The 21,771-nt window shown below is 36.7% G+C and overlaps 1 protein-coding gene across 1 annotated transcript in view; it reads left to right on the top strand.

Annotated features, from left to right (window-relative positions):
- LOC149775155 (serine dehydratase-like) overlaps nt 1-15,470 on the top strand; it is a 59,414-nt gene extending 43,944 nt beyond the window's left edge. Inside the window, exons 7-8 of the mRNA XM_089943327.1 lie at nt 10,574-10,701; nt 13,179-15,470. Of these exons, the coding sequence (XP_089799453.1) occupies nt 10,574-10,701; nt 13,179-13,366 (316 nt within the window). The 3' untranslated portion in view covers nt 13,367-15,470. The remainder of the gene's footprint in view (nt 1-10,573; nt 10,702-13,178) is intronic.
- Nucleotides 15,471-21,771: the final 6,301 nt, after the last annotated feature.

The raw sequence follows: 21,771 nt of genomic DNA, 5'->3' as shown, positions 1-21,771 counted from the left end.
ACCCACATTAGCTGAATCCGAGACTCGAACCCACACAGACAGAGGTGAGATGACAGTGGTCAATAACGGAGAGTGCTTTAGACCACTTGGCTACTTGGGGCCCCACAGATTGATTTGTACCATTATAGATCCTTCTTGTCATGATGGAGCAGTGTTGAATGGCTACGGCAAAGTTACATTCCTGGATGCTAGTGTGTTGAATAGCTACAGCAAGGTTACAGTCCTGGAAGCTAGATAGCATAGCCTGACCTGTGTTGAATAGCTACAGCAAAGTTACAGTCTTGAATACTAGATAGCATACCCTGACCAGTGTTGAGTGGCTACAGCCAAGTTACAGTCCTGGAAGCTAGATAGCATACCCTGACCAGTGTTGAGTGGCTACAGCCAAGTTACAGTCCTGGAAACTAGATATCATACCCTGACCAGTGTTGAATGGCTACAGCAAAGTTACAGTCCTGGAAGAAAGATATCATACCCTGACCAGTGTTGAATGGCTACAGCAAAGTTACAGTCCTGAATGCTAGATAGCATACCCTGACCAGTGTTGAATGGCTACAGCAAAGTTACAGTCCTGGAAGCAAGATAGCATACCCTGACCAGTGTTGAATGGCTACAGCAAAGTTACAGTCCTGAATGCTAGATATCATACCCTGACCAGTGTTGAATAGCTACAGCAAAGTTATAGTCCTGGAAGCAAGATAGCATACCCTGAATAGTGTTGAGTGGCTACAGCTAAGTTACAGTCCTTAATGCTAGATAGCATACCCTGACCAGTGTTGAATGGCTACAGCCAAGTTACAGTCCTGAATGCTAGATAGCATACCCTGACCAATGTTGAGTGGCTACAGCCAAGTTACAGTCCTGGAAGCTAGATAGCATACCCCGACCTGTGTTGAATGGCTACAGCAAAGTGTCTTGAATGCTAGATAGCATACTCTGACAATTGCTGATTGGCAACAGCCAAGTTACAGTCCTGGATGCTAGATAGCATACCCTGACCAGTGTTGAATGGCTACAGCAAAATTACGGTCCTGAATGCTAGATAGTATACCCTGGCAATTGTTGAATGGCTACAGTAAAGTTACAGTTCTGGATGCTAGATAGCATACCCTGACCAGTGTTGAATGGCTACAGCAAAATTACAGTCCTGAATGCTAGATAGTATAACTTGACCGGTGTTGAATGGCTACAGCAAAATTACAGTCCTGAATGCTAGATAGTATACCCTGGCAATTGTTGAATGGCTACAGCAAAGTTACAGTCCTGGATGCCACATAGCATACCATGACAGTTGTTGATCCAGTGTGTAATGACTGGTGCTTGCAAGTTCACTCATAATTACTTTAGTGTATAATGACTGATGCTCACAAGCTCATTCATAATTACTTTAGTGTACAATGATGCTCACAAGCTCAATCATAATTACTTTAGTGTACAATGACTGATGCTCACATTAGCTCATTCATAATTACTTTAATGTATTATGACTGATACTCACAAGCTCAGTCATAATTACTTTAGTGTACTATGACTGATGCTCACAAGCTCAATCATAATTACTTTAGTGTATAATGACTGATGCTCACAAGCTCAATCATAATTACTTTAGTGTACAATGACTGATGCTCACAAGCTCAATCATAATTACTTTAGTGTACTATGACTGATGCTCACAAGCTCAATCATAATTACTTTAGAGTATAATGACTGATGCTCACAAGCTCAATCATAATTACTTTAGTGTACAATGACTGATGTTCACAAACTCATAATTACTTTAGTGTACTATGATGCTCACAAGCTCAATCATAATTACTTTAGTGCACAATGACTGATGCTCACAAGCTCATTCATAATTACTTTAGTGTACTATGACTGATGCTCACAAGCTCAATCATAAATACTATGACTGATGATCACAAGCTCACTCATAATTACTTTAGTGTATAATGACTGATGCTCACAAGCTCAATCGTCATTACTTAGTGTACAATGACTGATGCTCACAAGCTCAATCATAATTACTTTAGTGTACAGTGGCTGATGCTCACATTAGCTCATTCATAATTTAGTGTACTATGACTGATGCTCACAAGCTCAATCATAATTACTTTAGTGTACAATGGCTGATGCTCACATTAGCTCATTCATAATTACTTTAGTGTACAATGACTGATGCTCACAAGCTCAATTGTCATTACTTTAGTGTACAATGACTGATGCTCACAAGCTCAGTCATAATTATTTTAGTGTACTGTGACTGATGCTCAAGCTCAATCATCATTACTTTAGTGTACAATGACTGATGCTCACAAGCTCAATCATCATTACTTTAGTGTACTATGACTGATGCTCACAAGCTCAATCGTCATTACTTTAGTGTACAATGACTGATGCTCACAAGCTCAATCGTCATTACTTTAGTGTACTATGACTGATGCTCACAAGCTCAGTCGTCATTACTTTAGTGTACAATGACTGATGCTCACAAGCTCAATCATCATTACTTTAGTGTACTATGACTGATGCTCACAAGCTCAGTCGTCATTACTTTAGTGTACAATGACTGATGCTCACAAGCTCAATCATCATTACTTTAGTGTACAATGACTGATGCTCACAAGCTCAATCATCATTACTTTAGTGTACTATGACTGATGCTCACAAGCTCAATCGTCATTACTTTAGTGTACAATGACTGATGCTCACAAGCTCAATTGTCATTACTTTAGTGTACTATGACTGATGCTCACAAGCTCAGTCGTCATTACTTTAGTGTACTATGACTGATGCTCACAAGCTCAGTCGTCATTACTTTAGTGTACTATGACTGATGCTCACAAGCTCAATCGTCATTACTTTAGTGTACAATGACTGATGCTCACAAGCTCAATTGTCATTACTTTAGTGTACTATGACTGATGCTCACAAGCTCAGTCGTCATTACTTTAGTGTACTATGACTGATGCTCACAAGCTCAGTCGTCATTACTTTAGTGTACTATGACTGATGCTCACAAGCTCAATCGTCATTACTTTAGTGTACAATGACTGATGCTCACAAGCTCAATTGTCATTACTTTAGTGTACTATGACTGATGCTCACAAGCTCAGTCGTCATTACTTTAGTGTACTATGACTGATGCTCACAAGCTCAGTCGTCATTACTTTAGTGTACTATGACTGATGCTCACAAGCTCAGTCGTCATTACTTTAGTGTACTATGACTGATGCTCACAAGCTCACTCGTCATTACTTTAGTGTACTATGACTGATGCTCACAGGCTCAATCGTCATTACTTGATCCAGTAATGTCTAGACAAGAATGAGGCTTTAGCACAATGATGAAGAAGTTCTTAGGCTGTTGTCAGCCAAGACAACTTTTGCCCACCTCCTCCAGCACATCTGTTGCAGTTTTCAGGTTCTCATATCTCTCAGGCTATTGGCAAAGAAAGCCAACCAACAATTCAGACAACTTACACAGTCTGGATGAGTTGCTGACATTATTGGCAACATTATCATGAAGTCAAGATAATGAAGGCAACATCAACAGCCAAGTGTGAACAGTTGCTGACTTATTATTGGCAACATTATCATGAAGTCAAGGTACAGAAGGCAACATCAACAGCCAAGTGTGAACAGTTGCTGACTTATTATTGGCAACATTATGATGAAGTCAAGGTACAGGAGGCAACATCAACAGACAAGTGTGAACAGTTGCTGACTTATTATTGGCAACATTATGATGAAGTCAAGGTACAGGAGGCAACATCAACAGCCAAGTGTGAACAGTTGATGACTTATTATTGGCAACATTATGATGAAGTCAAGGTACAGGAGGCAACATCAACAGCCAAGTGTAAACAGGCTTTTCTTCATAGCAACTACTCCCACCAAATGTTAGCAAACTTTTGTGTAAGACACGTATGTTTGTTTTTCATTTTGAGGTTCCATCCATTGCCAGAGATGTTGGAGGCAGGGACTTCAAACCTGCATTTGTCTTTATGGACTAGAAATCCTTTCTCAACAATAAATTCTTCATTTGTAATATTCTTGCACTAGGATCAATGCTTGACATGGTATTCATATGTATATTTCAGCACTATTACCACAGCTTTGTTTGTAATGTTTTTGCAGTAGGATCAATGCTTGACATGGTATTCAGATGTATATTTCAGCACTATTAACACAGCTATATTTGTAATATTCTTGCGCTAGGGTCAGTGCTTGACATGGTATTCATATGTATATGTCAGCACTATTACCACAGCTTTGTTTGTAATGTTTTTGCACTAGGATCAATGCTTGACATGGTATTCAGATGTATATTTCAGCACTATTAACACAGCTTTATTTGTAATATTCTTGCGCTAGGGTCAGTGCTTGACATGGTATTCATATGTATATGTCAGCACTATTAACACAGCTTTGTTTGTAATGTTTTTGCAGTAGGATCAATGCTTGACATGGTATTCAGATGTATATTTCAGCACTATTAACACAGCTTTATTTGTAATATTCTTGCGCTAGGGTCAGTGCTTGACATGGTATTCATATGTATATGTCATCACTATTACCACAGCTTTGTTTGTAATGTTTTTGCACTAGGATCAATGCTTGACATGGTATTCATATGTTTATTTCAGCACTATTAACACAGCTTTATTTGTAATGTTTTTGCACTAGGATCAGTGCTTGACATGGTATTCATATGTATATTTCAGCACTATTAACACAGCTTTATTTGTAATGTTTTTGCACTAGGATCAGTGCTTGACATAGTATTCATATGTATATTTCAGCACTATTAACACAGCTTAGGCTTGCTTGCCAATAGGCCCAAAATGCAACAACAGCTTGAGTATGTCATAGTGATATGATCCATTTTCACCTTACTTTTGATGGCTACTTTTTTTTCCATCAATCTGAACATAGCCTTACCCATTTTGTAAAGAACCCCTTGGTCACTTGTGTTGGGGAGTCAGTGTCAGGTAGAGCAGTAACAAAGCAGCTGACCACTCACTTACCTAATGCCACAGTATATGCCATTATTCACCTGGTTGAAGATATGCCTTTCTCTGCATGTCTGCTATCTAGTTAACCATCATATAGCCATTTTAAAGTCACAACAGACCACCCAAGAGGCAAACCTTATGGATCCTTGTTTGAAAGAAACAGGGAGGATCTTCTATGGCATGCATTCCCTTTCTTTTGATACCATTGTCAATAATAACATGATTATGATTTTGTTCTAACATGTTGTTTGGAGGAAGTAAACTTTTCCACACAATGGAAGAGTGTCATGTTGATCCATGGATGATGCAGGTTGTTTTAATGGTCTCCATATCATGTTCTGTACCTTGACTTTGTCTTAATGTTTCCCATAATTAGGCCCTCCAAAAATATGTTTCTGGTCGGCCGACAATCCCTGTTGTTGCTGACCTTAGCACTCCCCCCCCCAAGAATAGTAATAAAAATTTCCCAAAATTAATTTGTGCATCTAGTTTAGCCCAGTACTTGGTGCGCTTAGTACATTATATATACTTATCATTATCTATATATATAATGTTTAAAAAAAAATAAAAAAAATCCCTACCTACCTACCCAAATTTTAAAGCCAATGCAATAGGAAACCCACATAGTTTTTGGCCTTACAGTCATTCCATGACACCTTTACAAAGTGAAAGTCTTGTAAAAGTTTAAACACTTGGGTTTTACTCTTGGTAGGTGTTGCTGCCAAAGGATAACAGTACTTTGCAGTCAGTCATAGGTCCAGCTCTCACCCTTTTCACCACATTATGGAATGGAAACAGATGGATTGTGCATGATGTTTACAAGGAAGATTTTTTCATTCAGGGCCACTGTATACTATCTCAGGGTAGTCCATTTTGTCTGAATATCACGCCCAGAATCTTCATGAGGATTATGAATTGTGTTGTGTTGATCTTGAAAACCACCTCTGTGTTGATAACTTCAGCTACCTGGTCCACATTCTGCATAGGCACCAGGTACATTCTTTTCTAGATCTTGACATGAATTCCCTTGTTTCACTTTTGCTCCACCTTGGTTTCCTTGTCAACAAGGACAAATCTATTATGATTCCATCTCATAATTTTACCTCTGGGACATGAAGTTCCGATTGCATGTGAATAGGGTCTGTCTTCCTCAAGATTGTGCCAAAAATCTGTATTGACTAAAAAGTTTTTCAAGCAAGCAAGGGAAGCAGAGTGCCATTTGATCCTGATTGCTTCCTTTGGATAACGACCTGTTAACTTGGCAGGGAAAATTGCAAGAGAATCATAGTCTTCCCTTACCTCTCAAGCAACCTCCATTAAAGTGTTTGAGCGAAACCCAGAATTGTTGACCCTCCAAGGCTGGACAATATCAAACAAACTCTCAGGGGCAAAGGTTTCTCAGAATATGTGGACAGAATAGCTCAGGCATGAAGGCCCACCATTCTAAAAATGTATGAAGGGATGTGAAGAGGGTTTTTTCCAGTATTTTGAGTACAAACACATAGTGTCACTTAAAGCTATTATACAACAAAGAGCAAATTTTCTCCTGTGGGTTTTAGAGGATAAAATGTTTGCAACCATTACTATTAAAGGCTACTGTAACACAATTCAAGACATGTTTTGTTTGCATGTAAAGGAGGACATAGACCAAAACAAAGACCTCACTAACCTTCTGGCAGACTTTTTCCTGACACAATGAAGGCTTTGGCCCAGTGTCAGAAATCAGGCACCATTAGAGCCTTTAGCTAGAACCTCCATGGATCATCTTGTGTATAAAACTTGCCTCCAAGTATATCTAGCTACAGCTGGTAGACAGTGAAACATATACGTGGTCATTTGATCTGATTATTACTCATCAAAATGGTTCAATTTCACTCGTCTGGTCCCTGCTGTCATTGCTAAAAGCAAGGTCCAGCTCTTATGATGTGAAACCTCTTTCATTGTTAGGACCCTGTAAGGCATAAGTCTTTTGGTATGAAACCTCTTTCCTCATTTGGACCCTGTAAGGCATAAGGCTTTTGATGTAAAACTTCTTTAATCATTAGGACTCTGTAAGGCATAAGGTTTTTGGTGTGAAACATCTTTCCTCATTTGGACCCTGTAAAGCATAAGGCTTTTGATGTAAAACCTCTTTCATCATTAGGACTCTGTAAGGCATAAGGTTTTTGGTGTGAAACCTCTTTCCTCATTTGGACCCTGTAAGGCATAAGGCTTTTGGTATAAAGCCTCTTTCATCATTAGGATTCTGTAAGGCATAATGCTTTTGGTGTGAAACCTCTTTCCTCATTTGGACCCTGTAAGGCAAAATCTCTTTCCTCATATGTACACCATAAGGCTTTCAAAGTGGTACCATTAATGAGCCTTGCCGGTGCGAAAAGGTAGAGCTCATTTATGTCTGCCTTGAATGAAGGCTAGGTCAATATGTTAGCTCAGGCTCAGTTGTCCTGGATACATTGAAGGTGAGGTCGATATGTTAGCTTAGGCTCAGTTGTCCTGGATACATTGAATGTGAGGTTCTGGATACATTGAATGTGAGGTCGATATGTTAGCTTAGGCTCAGTTGTCCTGGATACATTGAAGGTGAGGTCGATATGTTAGCTTAGGCTCAGTTGTCCTGGATACATTGGATTTTTCGCCCTGCATTTAGAGACTTGACCCAAGATAAAATGAATTTCAGCTTATAAGAGTAGGATGGTTGCCGTGGCATCAGTGATATTCAGGCTGACGGAAGAATTGCAGTGACAACTTTCTTTTGCTTTTACCATAAAGATCTATAATCCCAAAGGGATCACTATGAGTTGGTCAGATCCATAGAAGCAACACAAAAGTTAACCTCCTTGATCATTCTTCAGCTTCACAATGATGAGGCCACTCTACTTTGCTGGGGGGGGGGATTTTCCCTCTAAGGGAATATCTAGGCATATGGAGTCACTACTGTAGCCCATAAGGGAATATCTAGGCATACTACTGTAACCCATATATTTTTCAAGCTGCTTCACATACCCATGGTGATCTGAGATAGGGCCTTCTATAAGGTAAGGGGATGTAACTCCACTTCTTACCTATTCTCCCAATGTTATTTTGAATGGGTAACATATTTGATGAAGAAACCAGTTTTTGAACTAAGAAAATGTTGCTTCAGTAATATTTACCTATCATGTTACAATCAAATACGCCAAACCTCTTTGTACTTACAGTTCACTAACACAAAAACATTGTCAATTTCTATTTCAATGGTAATTTAACTAAGGGAAAAATTCTGCGCTAATTCTGCTATGCAAGGGGAGATCACTCTTTCCCAACTCCCACTTATGTTGCAGAAACTTTTAACTTTTTTATTGCTAAAAACTCATGGGAGGGCTTTGTAAGGTAGTGGTTGTACTCCTACAGTATTATGGTGAAACAACAGAATTGTGATACTGCATCATAATAATACGTATTTTGTGTTGATAAAACAAAGAAAGTTATTTCAGACTATTGGATTGCAGTCAACAGTTATGATTGGCAAGGAGTTACTGCTGCACATATGGAGGTCACTTGAATTTCAAATCCAGGTCATGTGACCATCTGCCATCAAATAATGTGCAGAAATCAATTTGGGAATCATCTTTGAGCACCTGTATTGATAAATGATTATTTAGAGGGATGGTGAGGAATTTAATTGTTTGGCATACAAACATGAAATCCAGTGGTTATTGGGGCTTTTCTTAGTGCTAATTTCACTGTCCTCAACCAAAAATTTCACATATATTACCGGATTTCATCAGTTGTTCCTTACATGCTTTGAAACTCAGATTACATATGTGGAAAATCTGATTACATGCATGTCATTTTCTGCTTGTCAAGTTCACAGCTACCATGTATACTAGCTTACAATTCAAGCCCAACTGCAAACTGTACATACCCAGATCTGCCATCACATAGTGCATGAGCAGACCTGGGTCTGTGTATTATGTGATGGCAGATCAGGGTCTGTGTTGTTTGCAGTTGGACTTGGTTTATAATCAAGTATATATGGTAATTGAGATACATTTTTTATCAGGCATGTGGTACATAACATGTGGCATGGTAGAGGTCAAGGTTATCTTTGACACTAGAGGGTGCATCTAAATGGTAAAGAAAATTAACCAACCTGTGTTCACATGGAACATTTAATCAATCAACCCATGGTTGCATGGAACATTTAATTAACCAACCCATTGTCACATGGGACATTTAATTAGCCAACCTGTGTTCACATGGAACATTTAATTAACCAACCCATGGTCGCATGGAACATTTAATTAGCCAACCTATATTCACATGGGACATTTAATTAACCAACCTGTTTTCACATGGAACATATAATTATCACAAAATAAAATTTCCAATTCTTCAATAATCTTTTCAGATGTAATTTGAACAGATATATCTCTTTTATTTAACTCATTAACCTGTGGAGATTTTTGTCATTTTCTCTGGAAATGTGAGTAGTAAAGACATTTTGGCGGCTGCTTCTGAATACATGTAAATAAATCTTCCAAAAGATTTCTGCTTAGATAAATGCCTAGTTGTGTTAAAAACATAATTTTTTTTTGGCCATTTTGCTTGCACATATGCAGAAGAGTGCATTTGATCATTTTCATGTCCTGGCTACTTGAAATCCCAAACTTATCCTACTTTTTTGCAAAGATTTGCCTGTCTATACGCAGTTCAGACTGGTCTGCCTTAAATGTGATGCCACAAAGTTTAAAATCTAGACACAAAATCCAAATCCGAAAATGGGCGAAATTCGGGTGTAAAAAGATTGGGTCTCAAAAAATGTTTTTCCCTCTGTATTTTGTAATTCAAGTAGAAAGTCCAGATTATTTCATATCCTTGTAGAACTACATCTGTCTATTTTTCAGCAATACTATCCATTTTGGTGTATCTTAAATGACCTTGATGCTACAGAGTTGGGAAGTAGGGTACTACCTCCTGACGCTCAAACGTAGTGCCAGGGTTAACGAGTTAATCTCTCGGTTATACACATTACTTATATGGGAGTTTAATTATACAGAAAAGCTGCAGTAGCTCAGTGGTTAGCATGTCAGATTCATGAGTGAAAGTGTGTGGGTTCAAAGCCTACCGATGGACAAGCCTGGTTTCCATGGGCAAGGAACTTTACTCCAGTTGCCTTGCCACTAAATAACCTACTGGCTACTCCTACCAAACGATTAATTCCGTGGAACTGGATCAATCCAAGATATATATATATATGTATATATATATATATATATATATGTATATATATATATATATATATATATATATATATATATATATATATATATATATATATATATATATACATACACACACTCTTGCTAACAAACTCTCAAAAGATAACCCTGTAGGTAACCCTAAATTGGCCAGGAAATGTTTTTTTTATGATCCCTTGATGTATGTTTCTGGTTCTGTTGTATACATTCCTGATCAGTATTGTGATAATAAAATGATGTAAATTTGTTACAGGTGCTGACTTTTTGAATAATCAATATCCAACTGTTACATATATAGTATATATAATTTCTTCTGAAGTGTTGCCAAGTCTCTGGGAGCCTTGACTGTGTGCAGCACTACTCTAGACATCATCAGCAACTTCCAGCATTTCCATTCCTGTGTTGTTGATGACAGACAGGCAGTCGATGCTTGCCTTAGATTCTCAGGTAAATATAGAATCACAAACAGTCTGTGATTGGTAAACCTTTGCCAGAGTAAGTGCGAAAATTCTGAGGGTTGATATTTTATTATGTCAGATTTTTGTTACATTTTCAGATTGTGTGTGATTGTTTTTTTTGAAAATAATCATCATAGTGATTAGCAATAATACTGAAACAGTGTAATTGTGAGGCTGAGTATATTATGTTATGGCCATGTTCCCATCAGTCTACACTTTTAGTTTTTCTTTTACAAAAACTTTAAATTAATTCTGCTTCACAAATTGGTTACCTTATAATATATAATTAATAATATATGACGATGAGTGACTAAGATAATTCTGAAATAAAATGAACTACAATTTCAAAACAATTTTGTTATAACTCTTTGGTCACAAACTTAAGTAATAGAAAAGAAGCAAAACCAACAAGTTTTTTTAAAACTTAACAGACAGTTTAATTATTAAAGTGATGAATGAAAAATGTGAGAGGAAATTACAGTATTGTGAAGTGAATCCAAATTAGTCCTTATAAGGTCTGTGAAAGTCCTAAATGAATGAAAAGTCCCTTATAATTTTCAATGCTGGAAATGTACTGGTCCTCCAAGAACCATGAAGTCATCAAGATGGCATTGTCCAGAATTCTTTTGAATAATTTATAACAGTTCCAGAGTAATATTAGAGTCCACTTTCTGTCACCACTCAACAGTACAAACAAATGTTTTTTTTCTCCAAAAACATCTAAGTACAACATAAAACATGTCTGCAGACTTCCACCAGAAACATAAAAAGGTGTAAATGACTCCAGAAATCTGAATGAAACTGAATGCTCAAGTTTCTCCTTATATACACCATATATTGCAAGTGTAGTTTGCAATAGACCCCATGTGACAGCATACACTATTGATTTATGACAAAGTATATTCACATGACCTCATGCAACCAGTAGGAATTCACAGAATTATTTTGGAAACATTGATATCCCATCATTCACTGAGAAAATATGCCATAGGCACAGTTTTAAGTCTTATTATTACAATTAGTATTACTGACAACACGTACATATACATAACAATATGAACCATATTTATTGGGAATGGGGTGGAAAGACTCGTAAGGTCAAAGGTTGTCACTTTCAGAAAAGCAAAATGATGTCAGCCAAATAATGCCAAATAACGCCAGTTCTACTTGACACACCTTTATCAAACTTTGCAGATGGGTTGCTTATAAGATATAATGGGCCAAATGATTTATAGGTCTGAAGGTCAAAGGTCAAGGTTATGATGATGATGGGAAAGTATATGGTTTCTAACCAATAATTTAAGTTCTAAGCATAGCTTTTGACGAGTTGCCCTGGATGACACCAAAGGCCTAATAATTTTACATTTAAAGATCAAGTTTAGGGTTACTATAATCTGACAAAGGGAAATACATTTTTGCATAATTAATTTTTACTGCAGATCCACCAAACTTCATAGATGAAAAAAGCCTGATGATTTAATGATTAAAAAGTGAAGGTCAAATTCATGTTGACATGTTAACAAGGCATGTGTCAGCAGAGACATCTATATATAGCACTGACTGGCAGCTAGTTGACTGATCAGAGGAGGTGGTGCTGGATTAAAGTGAGAGATCAGATCTTATTATTCCGAAATGTGCTATCAATATTTAACTTGGAACTAAAAATATATGGAGTTTCTTTGCAATTTAATGGGTGAAGGATTTCATTATGTACGAGTCCAAGAGACAGGTATGATATCAATAGTCAGATGGATGTTGGGGGAATACATAAATTGCCCCGTTTTATGCATTTCATCATCTCCATTAAATGAAGTCATTTTTGGTATAGGTAAAAATTAAATAAATTTTCAGTGATTTGCAAAAGATTTTATAAATGAGGATTGAAATAACCTCAACCATGTTTCTGTTGCAGCTGTCAAATACAAGCAAGATGCTCCGTTTTATGCTTTTTTTCACTTTATATTAAATCAGGTAATATTTGGTATCAGTTTAGAGTTCATAGTGTTCAACATTTGAACAATCTTTTATGAAACTTGTGGTCAGAATTATGGATAATAATATGAGCAAAATAGATGCTGTGTTTGAAATAAGTACATTTCTTTTGTAACTGATTGCAGAATTTTATGCATTTCTTCATCTTCCATTAGCCCAAAAGGTGAACATAAAAATCTATCAGTTACAATCCAGAAATACTTTATTTTTTAATTCCTATTGTAGTCACTTATGCTTTTTTATAAATAATATGTGTAATTACTTTTTTAAGGTGTTATTCATACTGCGAATACAATTTTTTCATTATAACACAAAATGTATCAATATTGTAGTGTAAAAATGTGTAAATTGGAAATTTCTTTATTTTGTTGACCTCACAAAAATTCAGTGATTCCTCAATGTCACAGGTTATAGTAGTCTAAAGGATATCTGTCTTGCTCATTTGATATGATTTTTTAAATTTTTTTTATTTAGATGACCACAGAATGCTAGTGGAACCAGCCTGTGGGGCCAGTCTAGCTGCAGTATATGGGGACACAATTAGAACTCTGCAGAATGAAGGGAAGCTAGGACCCATAAAGTCAGCACTTGTTATAGTTTGTGGAGGTGCATCAGTGACTTTATCTGCACTGGAAAAATGGAGACATGATTTTAATCTATAGTAATCCGAGCTAATTTTATTTTACTGGACATGCAAAAAAAATCTTTACCTTGGAAACTTTTAAACTTTTTAAAGAAATTTTACAATTTATTTAAACTTTGGCTGATAAAGTATTTATCTTTATTGTATAAAAGGAACATATGAACAGACGGTATAGAACTAAAACTTATATAGAAGACAAATGTGGGTTTCGTAACATCATGCCCAATGATAAGTAAATTACATCATGATTTACATTTAGTAGTACATACATGGTAATAAATCAACATTGTTTCATGAAGAAATATGAATTTATGGTGAGGACAGCTTAGTTGTTCAAACTTCAGGGCAGATGTAGGTGTGTTTTGCAATTATGTTTATACACTCTAGAGTAGAGCAGATATTTTTGTCAAGACCTTTTCATGACTGCTGTTTATGTTTAATTCCTCTGAACCTGCTAATAGAGAAGGTGTATCCAGTAACTGATGCATTGTCATGGACAGCAGAGCAATTAATAGACAAGGTGTATCAAAGAACTGATGCACTGGACAGCATAACAGCTGATAGACAAAATGTATCCAATAACTTAAGTATTGGATGGCATAACAGTTGCCAGACAAAGTGTATCCAGTAACTGAAGTATTGGATGGCATAACAGTTGCCAGAAAAAGTGTATCCAATAACTGAAGTATTGGATGGCATAACAGTTGCCAGACAAAATGTATCCAGTAACTGATATTTTGGATGGCATAACAGTTGCCAGACAAAATGTATCCAATAACTGATATTTTGGATGGCATAACAGTTGCCAGACAAAATGTATCCAATAACTGAAGTATTGGACATCATAACAACCGATAGACAAAATGTATCCAGTAACTGATATGTTGGATGGCATAACAGTTGCCCGACAAAATGTATCTAATAACTGATATTATGGATGGCATAACAATTGGCAGGCATAACAGTTGCCAGACAAAATGTGTCCAGTAACTGATATTTTGGATGGCATTACAGTTGCCAGACAAAATGTATCCAGTAACTGATATTTTGGATGGCATAACAGTTGCCAGACAAAATGTATCCAGTAACTGATATTTTGGATGGTATAACAGTTGCCAGACAAAATGTATCCAGTAACTGAAGTATTGGACATCATAACAACCGATAAACAAAATGTATCCAGTAACTGATATTTTGGATGGCATAACAGTTACCATACAAAATGTATCCAATAACTGATATTTTGGATGGCATAACAGTTGCCAGACAAAGTGTATCCAATAACTGAAGTATTGGACATCATAACGGCTGATAGACAAGGTGTATTCAATAAATGAAGTATTGAACATCATAGCAGAAAGTGTACTTCATCTCCAAAGTGTTCTGTTTATGCCTCAACTGTGATAGCAGAAGAAACATATTGCTTTGCTGCTGGCCATCCCTATGCCTGTTAAATTGGAATACACATCATTACGTGCCTGAATTAAAGCATGTTTGAATGAGATAAATGTTTGCTACTAACCTGGTTCTGCCACTGATCAAAATTCTTGTCACAAAGGGCAAAATCTATATGAATTAGAACCAGAATACAAGCACATAACATACTGAAAAATTATTTATATTCAGCACTCATTAACTATTCTACATGTGTAAATTCACTGAATGATCATGAACTGGAAATCTGCAATGAGGTCAGGTGCTCACATTGCTGTATTACAATACTCTCGTATACTTCTTATAAAGTTTGTGAATCGGTGTTGATTTGTTGTCTTTTCTGATCTGACAGAATTTGAAGTTTGAAAAGATCCATCTGCTTTAACATTTTCCATCATATAACATCAACAACTTGCACCAAAAGCATTTCACTTAACATCTGGTGCCATTTTCTTTAAAAGTATAGACTGGTTCACAACATTCCACGCTAATCAATAAATGAATCTGTGAGGCAGAATTCACATTTGAAAAAGCCTGTTTTCTTGGAAATGGGTCATATACAGTTACTATAAATAGCAAATAAGGAAAGTACTTTTAAGCTATTCTTATGCAGCAGTCACCTATTTAAGAATATTCTCAAATTTATATCAGTGGAATTAAAGAGATGATAATAAAAATAACTAAAACTACTTTTTATTTGCTTTTTATTTTTTAATGTACCAAAAAGGTGTAATTCCTATACATTGTAGCATAATGTGTAATTTGGTTGTTGTTGTTGTTGTTGTTGTGGGGTTTAATGCCATTTTTCAGCACGATAGGCTATACATGGCGGCCAGTATTAATGGTGGAGGAAGAACCCGGAAAACCCCGGAAAGAACCACTGACCCACAAGAAGCTACTGGCAAACTTTCTCACATGCCCACATTAGCTGAATCTGAGACTTGAACCGCCGCAGACAGAGGTGAGATGGCAGTGATCCGTAACGAAGAGCGCTTTAGACCACTCGGCCACTCGGGGCCCGGTGTAATTTGGTGAAAAAAAGCATAACGATTAAGCCAAAAGTATAATGTTTTTTGGCCTGTATGTTAATGAGGTGGCCTCAAACCAGACTGTATCTTGTTACTTCTTTTTGTTTCTAACCTAATTTTGAACACATTTGGAATATAAATTCTCAGGATCATGCACAGTTCATTAATGAGCAAGATGTATGTGTATGACTGAGGTGATTTTGTATCTGATTGGCTGAACTTGTGATAAACAGACTTAAGGTGATCTTGTGTCTGGCTCAGCTTGTCGTCTCTGAGCTTGTTATTTCTAGTTCAGCTTGTTGCGTCTGGCTCAACTTGTCTCAGACTCAGCCTATTGTCCCTGTTTCAGCTTGTTGTGTGTGGCTCAGCTTGTTATGTCTGGCTCAACTTGTTGTCTCTGGTTCAGCTTTTTGTTTCTGGCTCATCTTGTTGTCTCTGGCTCAGCTTGTTGTCTCTGGCTCAGTTTATTGTGTCTGGCTCATCTAGTTGTGTCTGGCTCAACTTGTTGTCCCTGGCTCAGCTTGTTGTCTCTGGCTCAGCTTGTTGTCCCTGGCTCATCTTATTGTCTCTGGCCCAGCTTGTTGTGTCTATCTCATATTGTTGTATCTGGCTCAGCTTGTTGTCTCTGGCTCATCTAGTCTCTAGCTCAACTTGTTGTATCTGGCTCAGCTTGTTGTCTCTGGCTCAGCTTTTTGTCTCTGGTTCATCTTGTCTCTGGTTCAACTTGTCAGCTTGTGTCTGGCTCAGCTTGTTGTCTCTGGCTCATCTTGTCAGCTTGTTGTGTCTGGCTCAGATTGTCTCTGGCTCAGCTTGTTGTCTCTGGTTCAGCCCATTGTCTATGGCTCAACTTGTTGTCTCTAGCTCATCTTGTTGTCTCTGGCACATCTTCTTGTCTCTAGCTAAACTTGTTGTTTCTGGCTCATCTTGTTGTCTCTGGCTCAACTTGTTCTCTCTGGCCCAGCTTGTTGTGTCTCGCTCAGTTTTTGTTGTCTCTGGCTCAACTTGTTGTCTCTGGCTCATCTTGTTGTCTCTGGCTCATCTTTTTTTCTCTCGCTCATCTTTTTGTCTCTGGCTCATCTTGTTTTCTCTGGATCATCTTGTGTCTGGCTCATATTTTTGTCTCGGGCTCAGTTTTTGTTGTCTCTGGCTCAACTTGTTGTCTCTGGCTCATCTTGTGTCTTGCTCATATTGTTGTCTCTGGCTCAGTTTTTGTTGGCTCTGGCTCATCTTGTTGTCTCTGTCTCATCTTGTTGTATCTGGTTCAGCTTGTTGTCTCTGGCTCATCTTTTTGTTGTCTCTGGCTCATCTTGTTGTCTCTGGCTCATCTTTTTGTCTCTGGCTCATCTTGTTGTCTCTGGCTCATATTTTTGTCTCTGGCTCAGTTTTTGTTGTTTCTGGCTAATATTGTTGTCTCTGGCTCATCTTGTTGTATCTAGCTCATCTTGTCTCTGGCTCAGCTTTTTGTTATATAATTATTTTAAAGTTCTTGAATCACTGATTATTAAGCAAGAGACTTCTTGTTAATTACACCTTTTACCTTGGGAAATTATCTGCTGTTAGATAAGTGATGAGAATGAAATCAGGGATCACCTGCTTTTGTAATTGCTGGAAAGTTTTTGTTTAATCAGATAGTAGCTGTGGTAAATCATGCTAGTCCTAACACATGTACTTCCTATGGTATATTATATAATTATCCATAGGTAATTATATATTTATCCATTTGTAATTATATAATTATCCATTGGTAATTGTAAAATTATCCATGTTTCTGTTTGGGATCAGACATAATTTTTATATCCTGTTTAATATTTTAATGGGAATATTTGTCAAAACTAGATTTTTTCTCCTCCAAAAAGGTGAGTGTTTAGAAACAAAAGTGAAATATCCAGATTGTTTGGCCAACTTCTAAAAATGTTGACAGGTCAGAGGAGGAGCAGACACTAACTGAATCTATTTAAGACCCACAGCTAAAGCATTTTGTTTTTTGTCTGTACTTCAGGTATTTTACAGCTCTAAGATCATGTAGTCCACTCACAACAAAAATAGAAACATCATCCAGACTCTAGATATACACACAACAAAAACAGAAACATCATCCAGACTCTAGATATACACACAACAAACATAGAAACTTCATCCAGACTCTAGATATACACACAACAAATGGGGCAGGGGGATTTACTGAAGCTGGCATGTTCATTAAGCAAAATAAAATAATAGTAAGTAATATTTTACTTTTGATTTTAATATTAAATTTGTGTCAGGAATACTACTGTTTAGATAGAATGTTGAATTCAAAATATAAATGGGGCTTTATCCATCTTTGTCGAGAAATAAATCAAAACCTTTGTTGTGGGGATAATCTGAACGTTATATATCTGGTAGTGTGTGCATGCATTTGTCAGTGTACATTCAGGCATGTGCAAAGCTAGGTAAGTTAGACACACCCATCTCAAGAAAGACATCTTGCTAAATACAAAAATCAATTAGATAAGGTTGAAGGAACAAGGTCAGTTTTCAGTCAGCATAGTTACAACATGTCTTTGGTTGACTACATGCCTGTACTCTGTTCCAGTTAGATGGAGTAGGGTGAGCATCTTGTCTGGCATTCCTCTTATTTTGACCTCTAGATCACAGTCACTGCACACATTCCCTGACTCCCCTTCTGCGGATTCTTTTTGATCTGCCAGTTTGATGCAATTAAAAGCACTCTGTACACAGCCATATCCTTAACTCTCAATAATAGTTTATATTTCCATTTGGATTTGCTCTCTTCTAATCCCTAGTATCGTAAGTTGCTCTGTAATTTTCACATTATTGCACACTGAGAGGATACAAAAAAATTGAGGAAAATAAATGTTACCTGGTTCCCCACCCACCCTGGTAAAAACATAGGTTTTGGCATTTCTCACTGCAGTCAGAAAATTTAAACAACTCAATATACAAATAAATCCAGTGAATGAATAACGGCCAATAATTATATATTACATACGATAACTGTTAAAGAATAATATGTTCAAGTCATTTATTTATATGCTACCAACATCACAGAATATTTTATAGTGTTAAAGTAAAACCGTCTTGAGAGAACACCCCTTTTTCAAACAAAAAGTGGTCACTTAAGATAGGTGGTCTCATAATGGGTATGTACAGGACAGTCAGTCATCAAGGTCAAAATTCAATAATGTTTAAGCAGGAAAAATACCCATAATTGCTATGCATATATTCTGTTCTTTATTTATAATTCTTGTTAAAATATTACATGCATTCATATAAAAAGTTATATAGCACTAATAATGGACTTATCATTTACGTCATATTTTTTATCTGAAGTTCACGAGTTTTCTTTTGGAACTATTGCATATGAATTTTAAAGTTAACATAAGGTAAAACTTATCCTGTGCATAAATTGTAAAGTTAGCTATCATAACACTTACTCAATAAATATATTTGCAGCTGAAAACCGAAAGCTAAATTGTCCACAGCATAAATAATGTATCAACTCGGTAAACAAAAGGATTAATAGATATGCTAAGTGAAAACATGGTTAGATCTGTGACCATGGCATGATTGTCCATGTGTGCTGGTTTTCATAACAGTATGAAAGAGAGACCTCTTCAATAACCATAGAAACACCTAACCTGTAAAACTCTAATTATAAGAGAACAAAACAAAGACCCCATTCACCGTGGTTGTAGTGCACTGCAACTCCACAGACAAACATTTATGGGTAGTACCTGTTATGCTACAGGAAAGAAAGTGTCACATGATTGGCCTTGTGCGGGTTTTCACAACAAATGGTATGAAGTATTGGACTACCCATGCATCCAAGGTTGCTATCATTTGTAGATGGATTTGTTAATTGTATTGGGGATTTTGATGAATATGGCATTACAACAGCAGTTTGACAAGTACACAAATCTGGTTAATGTTCTTGGACATAAAACTTTACCTTATAAATCAAATGAAACTGGACAAATCAGTATAACTAACCACATAAACCCTGATATAACCACACACTGTCACAGCAGATCAGGGTCCATGTTGTTTTCAGTTTTGGATCCAACGTATACAGGAACATATATATGGTACTGTATATGGTTCCATAGTGAAGCTTCCATACAGTATTAATAGTTGACAAATAAACATTAGTGATTTGCTTCTTTCTTACATCTAACAAAATTGTACACTTGCCATTTGTGGAAGTGAAACTCAACATAAACATTTCCACAGCTTTATTCAGTACTGTTAGACAGATGGCCAAGTGATGGCAAGTAAAATTGTTATAAAAATGAGAGTAGATGTAAGGACTAGATTTATGGTATTTAATGTGCAAATTCTTTGAGAAGTCACAAGATTTCAAAAAAAAAAACTTGCAATAAAATTTGAATTGAGACATTGACAACTAAAATTATTGTAAACAGTAAAGATGTCAAAATTTTAGTAAACTTCTTCCGGGTACCCATAGATCTTAACAATCGGTTACCCGGGCACCCAATGAAAGGGAAATTAAATGTGTACAAACCTGAAGTCAACTTTTAAAAAAAAATTCACAGTATCCTATAAATATCACAAACTAATGTCATCTGGTACAAAGTCTAAGAGTTCATCCTCATTTTCTGATAAAGTTCTGAAATCCCCCTCCATTGTCTAGTAATCGTTGTGGTCTAATCATCATAAATATCGTCTGTATCCTTTCCTTGGCCTACCTGTCAAATGTGGATGCTTATTTAGAGGCTGAGCTTGAGCTTTGAAAGTAACACTTTAATAATAGAGTTTGCGAAATTTATTCAAAGTTGTGACTGAACACATTTCAGTTGTGCGGCAAGATCTTATAACCAGCCTCTGTTACTTGCCACTGTACCACACTGGTGGCTCAATCAAAGAGTTGTCATGTGGATAAAAGAGGGATTCAGGTCAATTATATTACTGGAAATGGCAGACCTCTGCTTGGTGCACTGTAAAAGGACATGTATTTCCAGTTCAGTCCAACTTGAAAACAAAGTCAGTGCTGCCTTTTCTTTTTCTGGTACTGAACACAATTTGTGCTGTGGTCAGGCTGGTTGAAGTGTTTAGACACTGGGGTCTCCTTGTTACAGATATCCCTGGAGTGTTATTTGATTCTCATTGGGAATTCCCTTTAGTCTCACCTACATATTGTTTGCTATCAAGTAGAAGGCGAATAAGTAAATGACATTATTTACTATAAAAAGACCGCTTAACTTTGATGTGTACTTGTGGTTTGGAAATGTGCTTCTAAACATTTTAGGTTAACCCCTTTTTATGCAAGAGATGCAATCGATAGCTTCACAATCGAATACTTTCTTTGCAAGCATTTTAACCCAAAAAACCTGGGTGTTTTCTTGAAAACTTGGTTCTTATTAATCGATTGCTTAAATTAGAAACAATTCTTTGTGCAAAGATTGGTACCTTTTGGAATGTCTGGTAGAATCAAGTTGAAAATCAGCCAAAGACTGGTACATTTTGGAATGTCTGGTAGAATTAAGTTGAAAATCAGCCAAAGATTGGTACCTTTTGGAATGTCTGGTAGAATCAAGTTGAAAATCAGCCAAAGATTGGTACCTTTTGGAATGTCTGGTAGAATCAAGTTGAAAATAGCCAAAGACTGGTACATTTTGCAATGTCTGGTAGACTCGAGTTGAAAATCAGCCAAAAATTGGTACCTTTTGGAATGTCTGGTAGAATCAAGTTGAAAATAGCCAAAGACTGGTACCTTTTGGAATGTCTGGTAGAATCAAGTTGAAAATCAGCCAAAGATTGGTACATTTTGGAATGTCTGGTAGAATCAAATTGAAAATAGCCAAAGACTGGTACATTTTGGAATGTCTGGTAGAGTCAAGTTGAAAATCAGCCAAAGACTGGTACATTTTGGAATAAATCAAGTTGAAAATCGGCCAAAGATTGGTACATTTTGGAATGTCTGATAGAATCAAGTTGAAAA

The sequence above is a fragment of the Sinohyriopsis cumingii genome, chromosome 19, assembly GCF_028554795.1.
Source record: "Sinohyriopsis cumingii isolate HCF-2022 chromosome 19, ASM2855479v2, whole genome shotgun sequence".
NCBI lineage: Eukaryota > Metazoa > Mollusca > Bivalvia > Unionida > Unionidae > Sinohyriopsis > Sinohyriopsis cumingii.
This window is presented reverse-complemented; position numbering and strand designations above follow the sequence as displayed.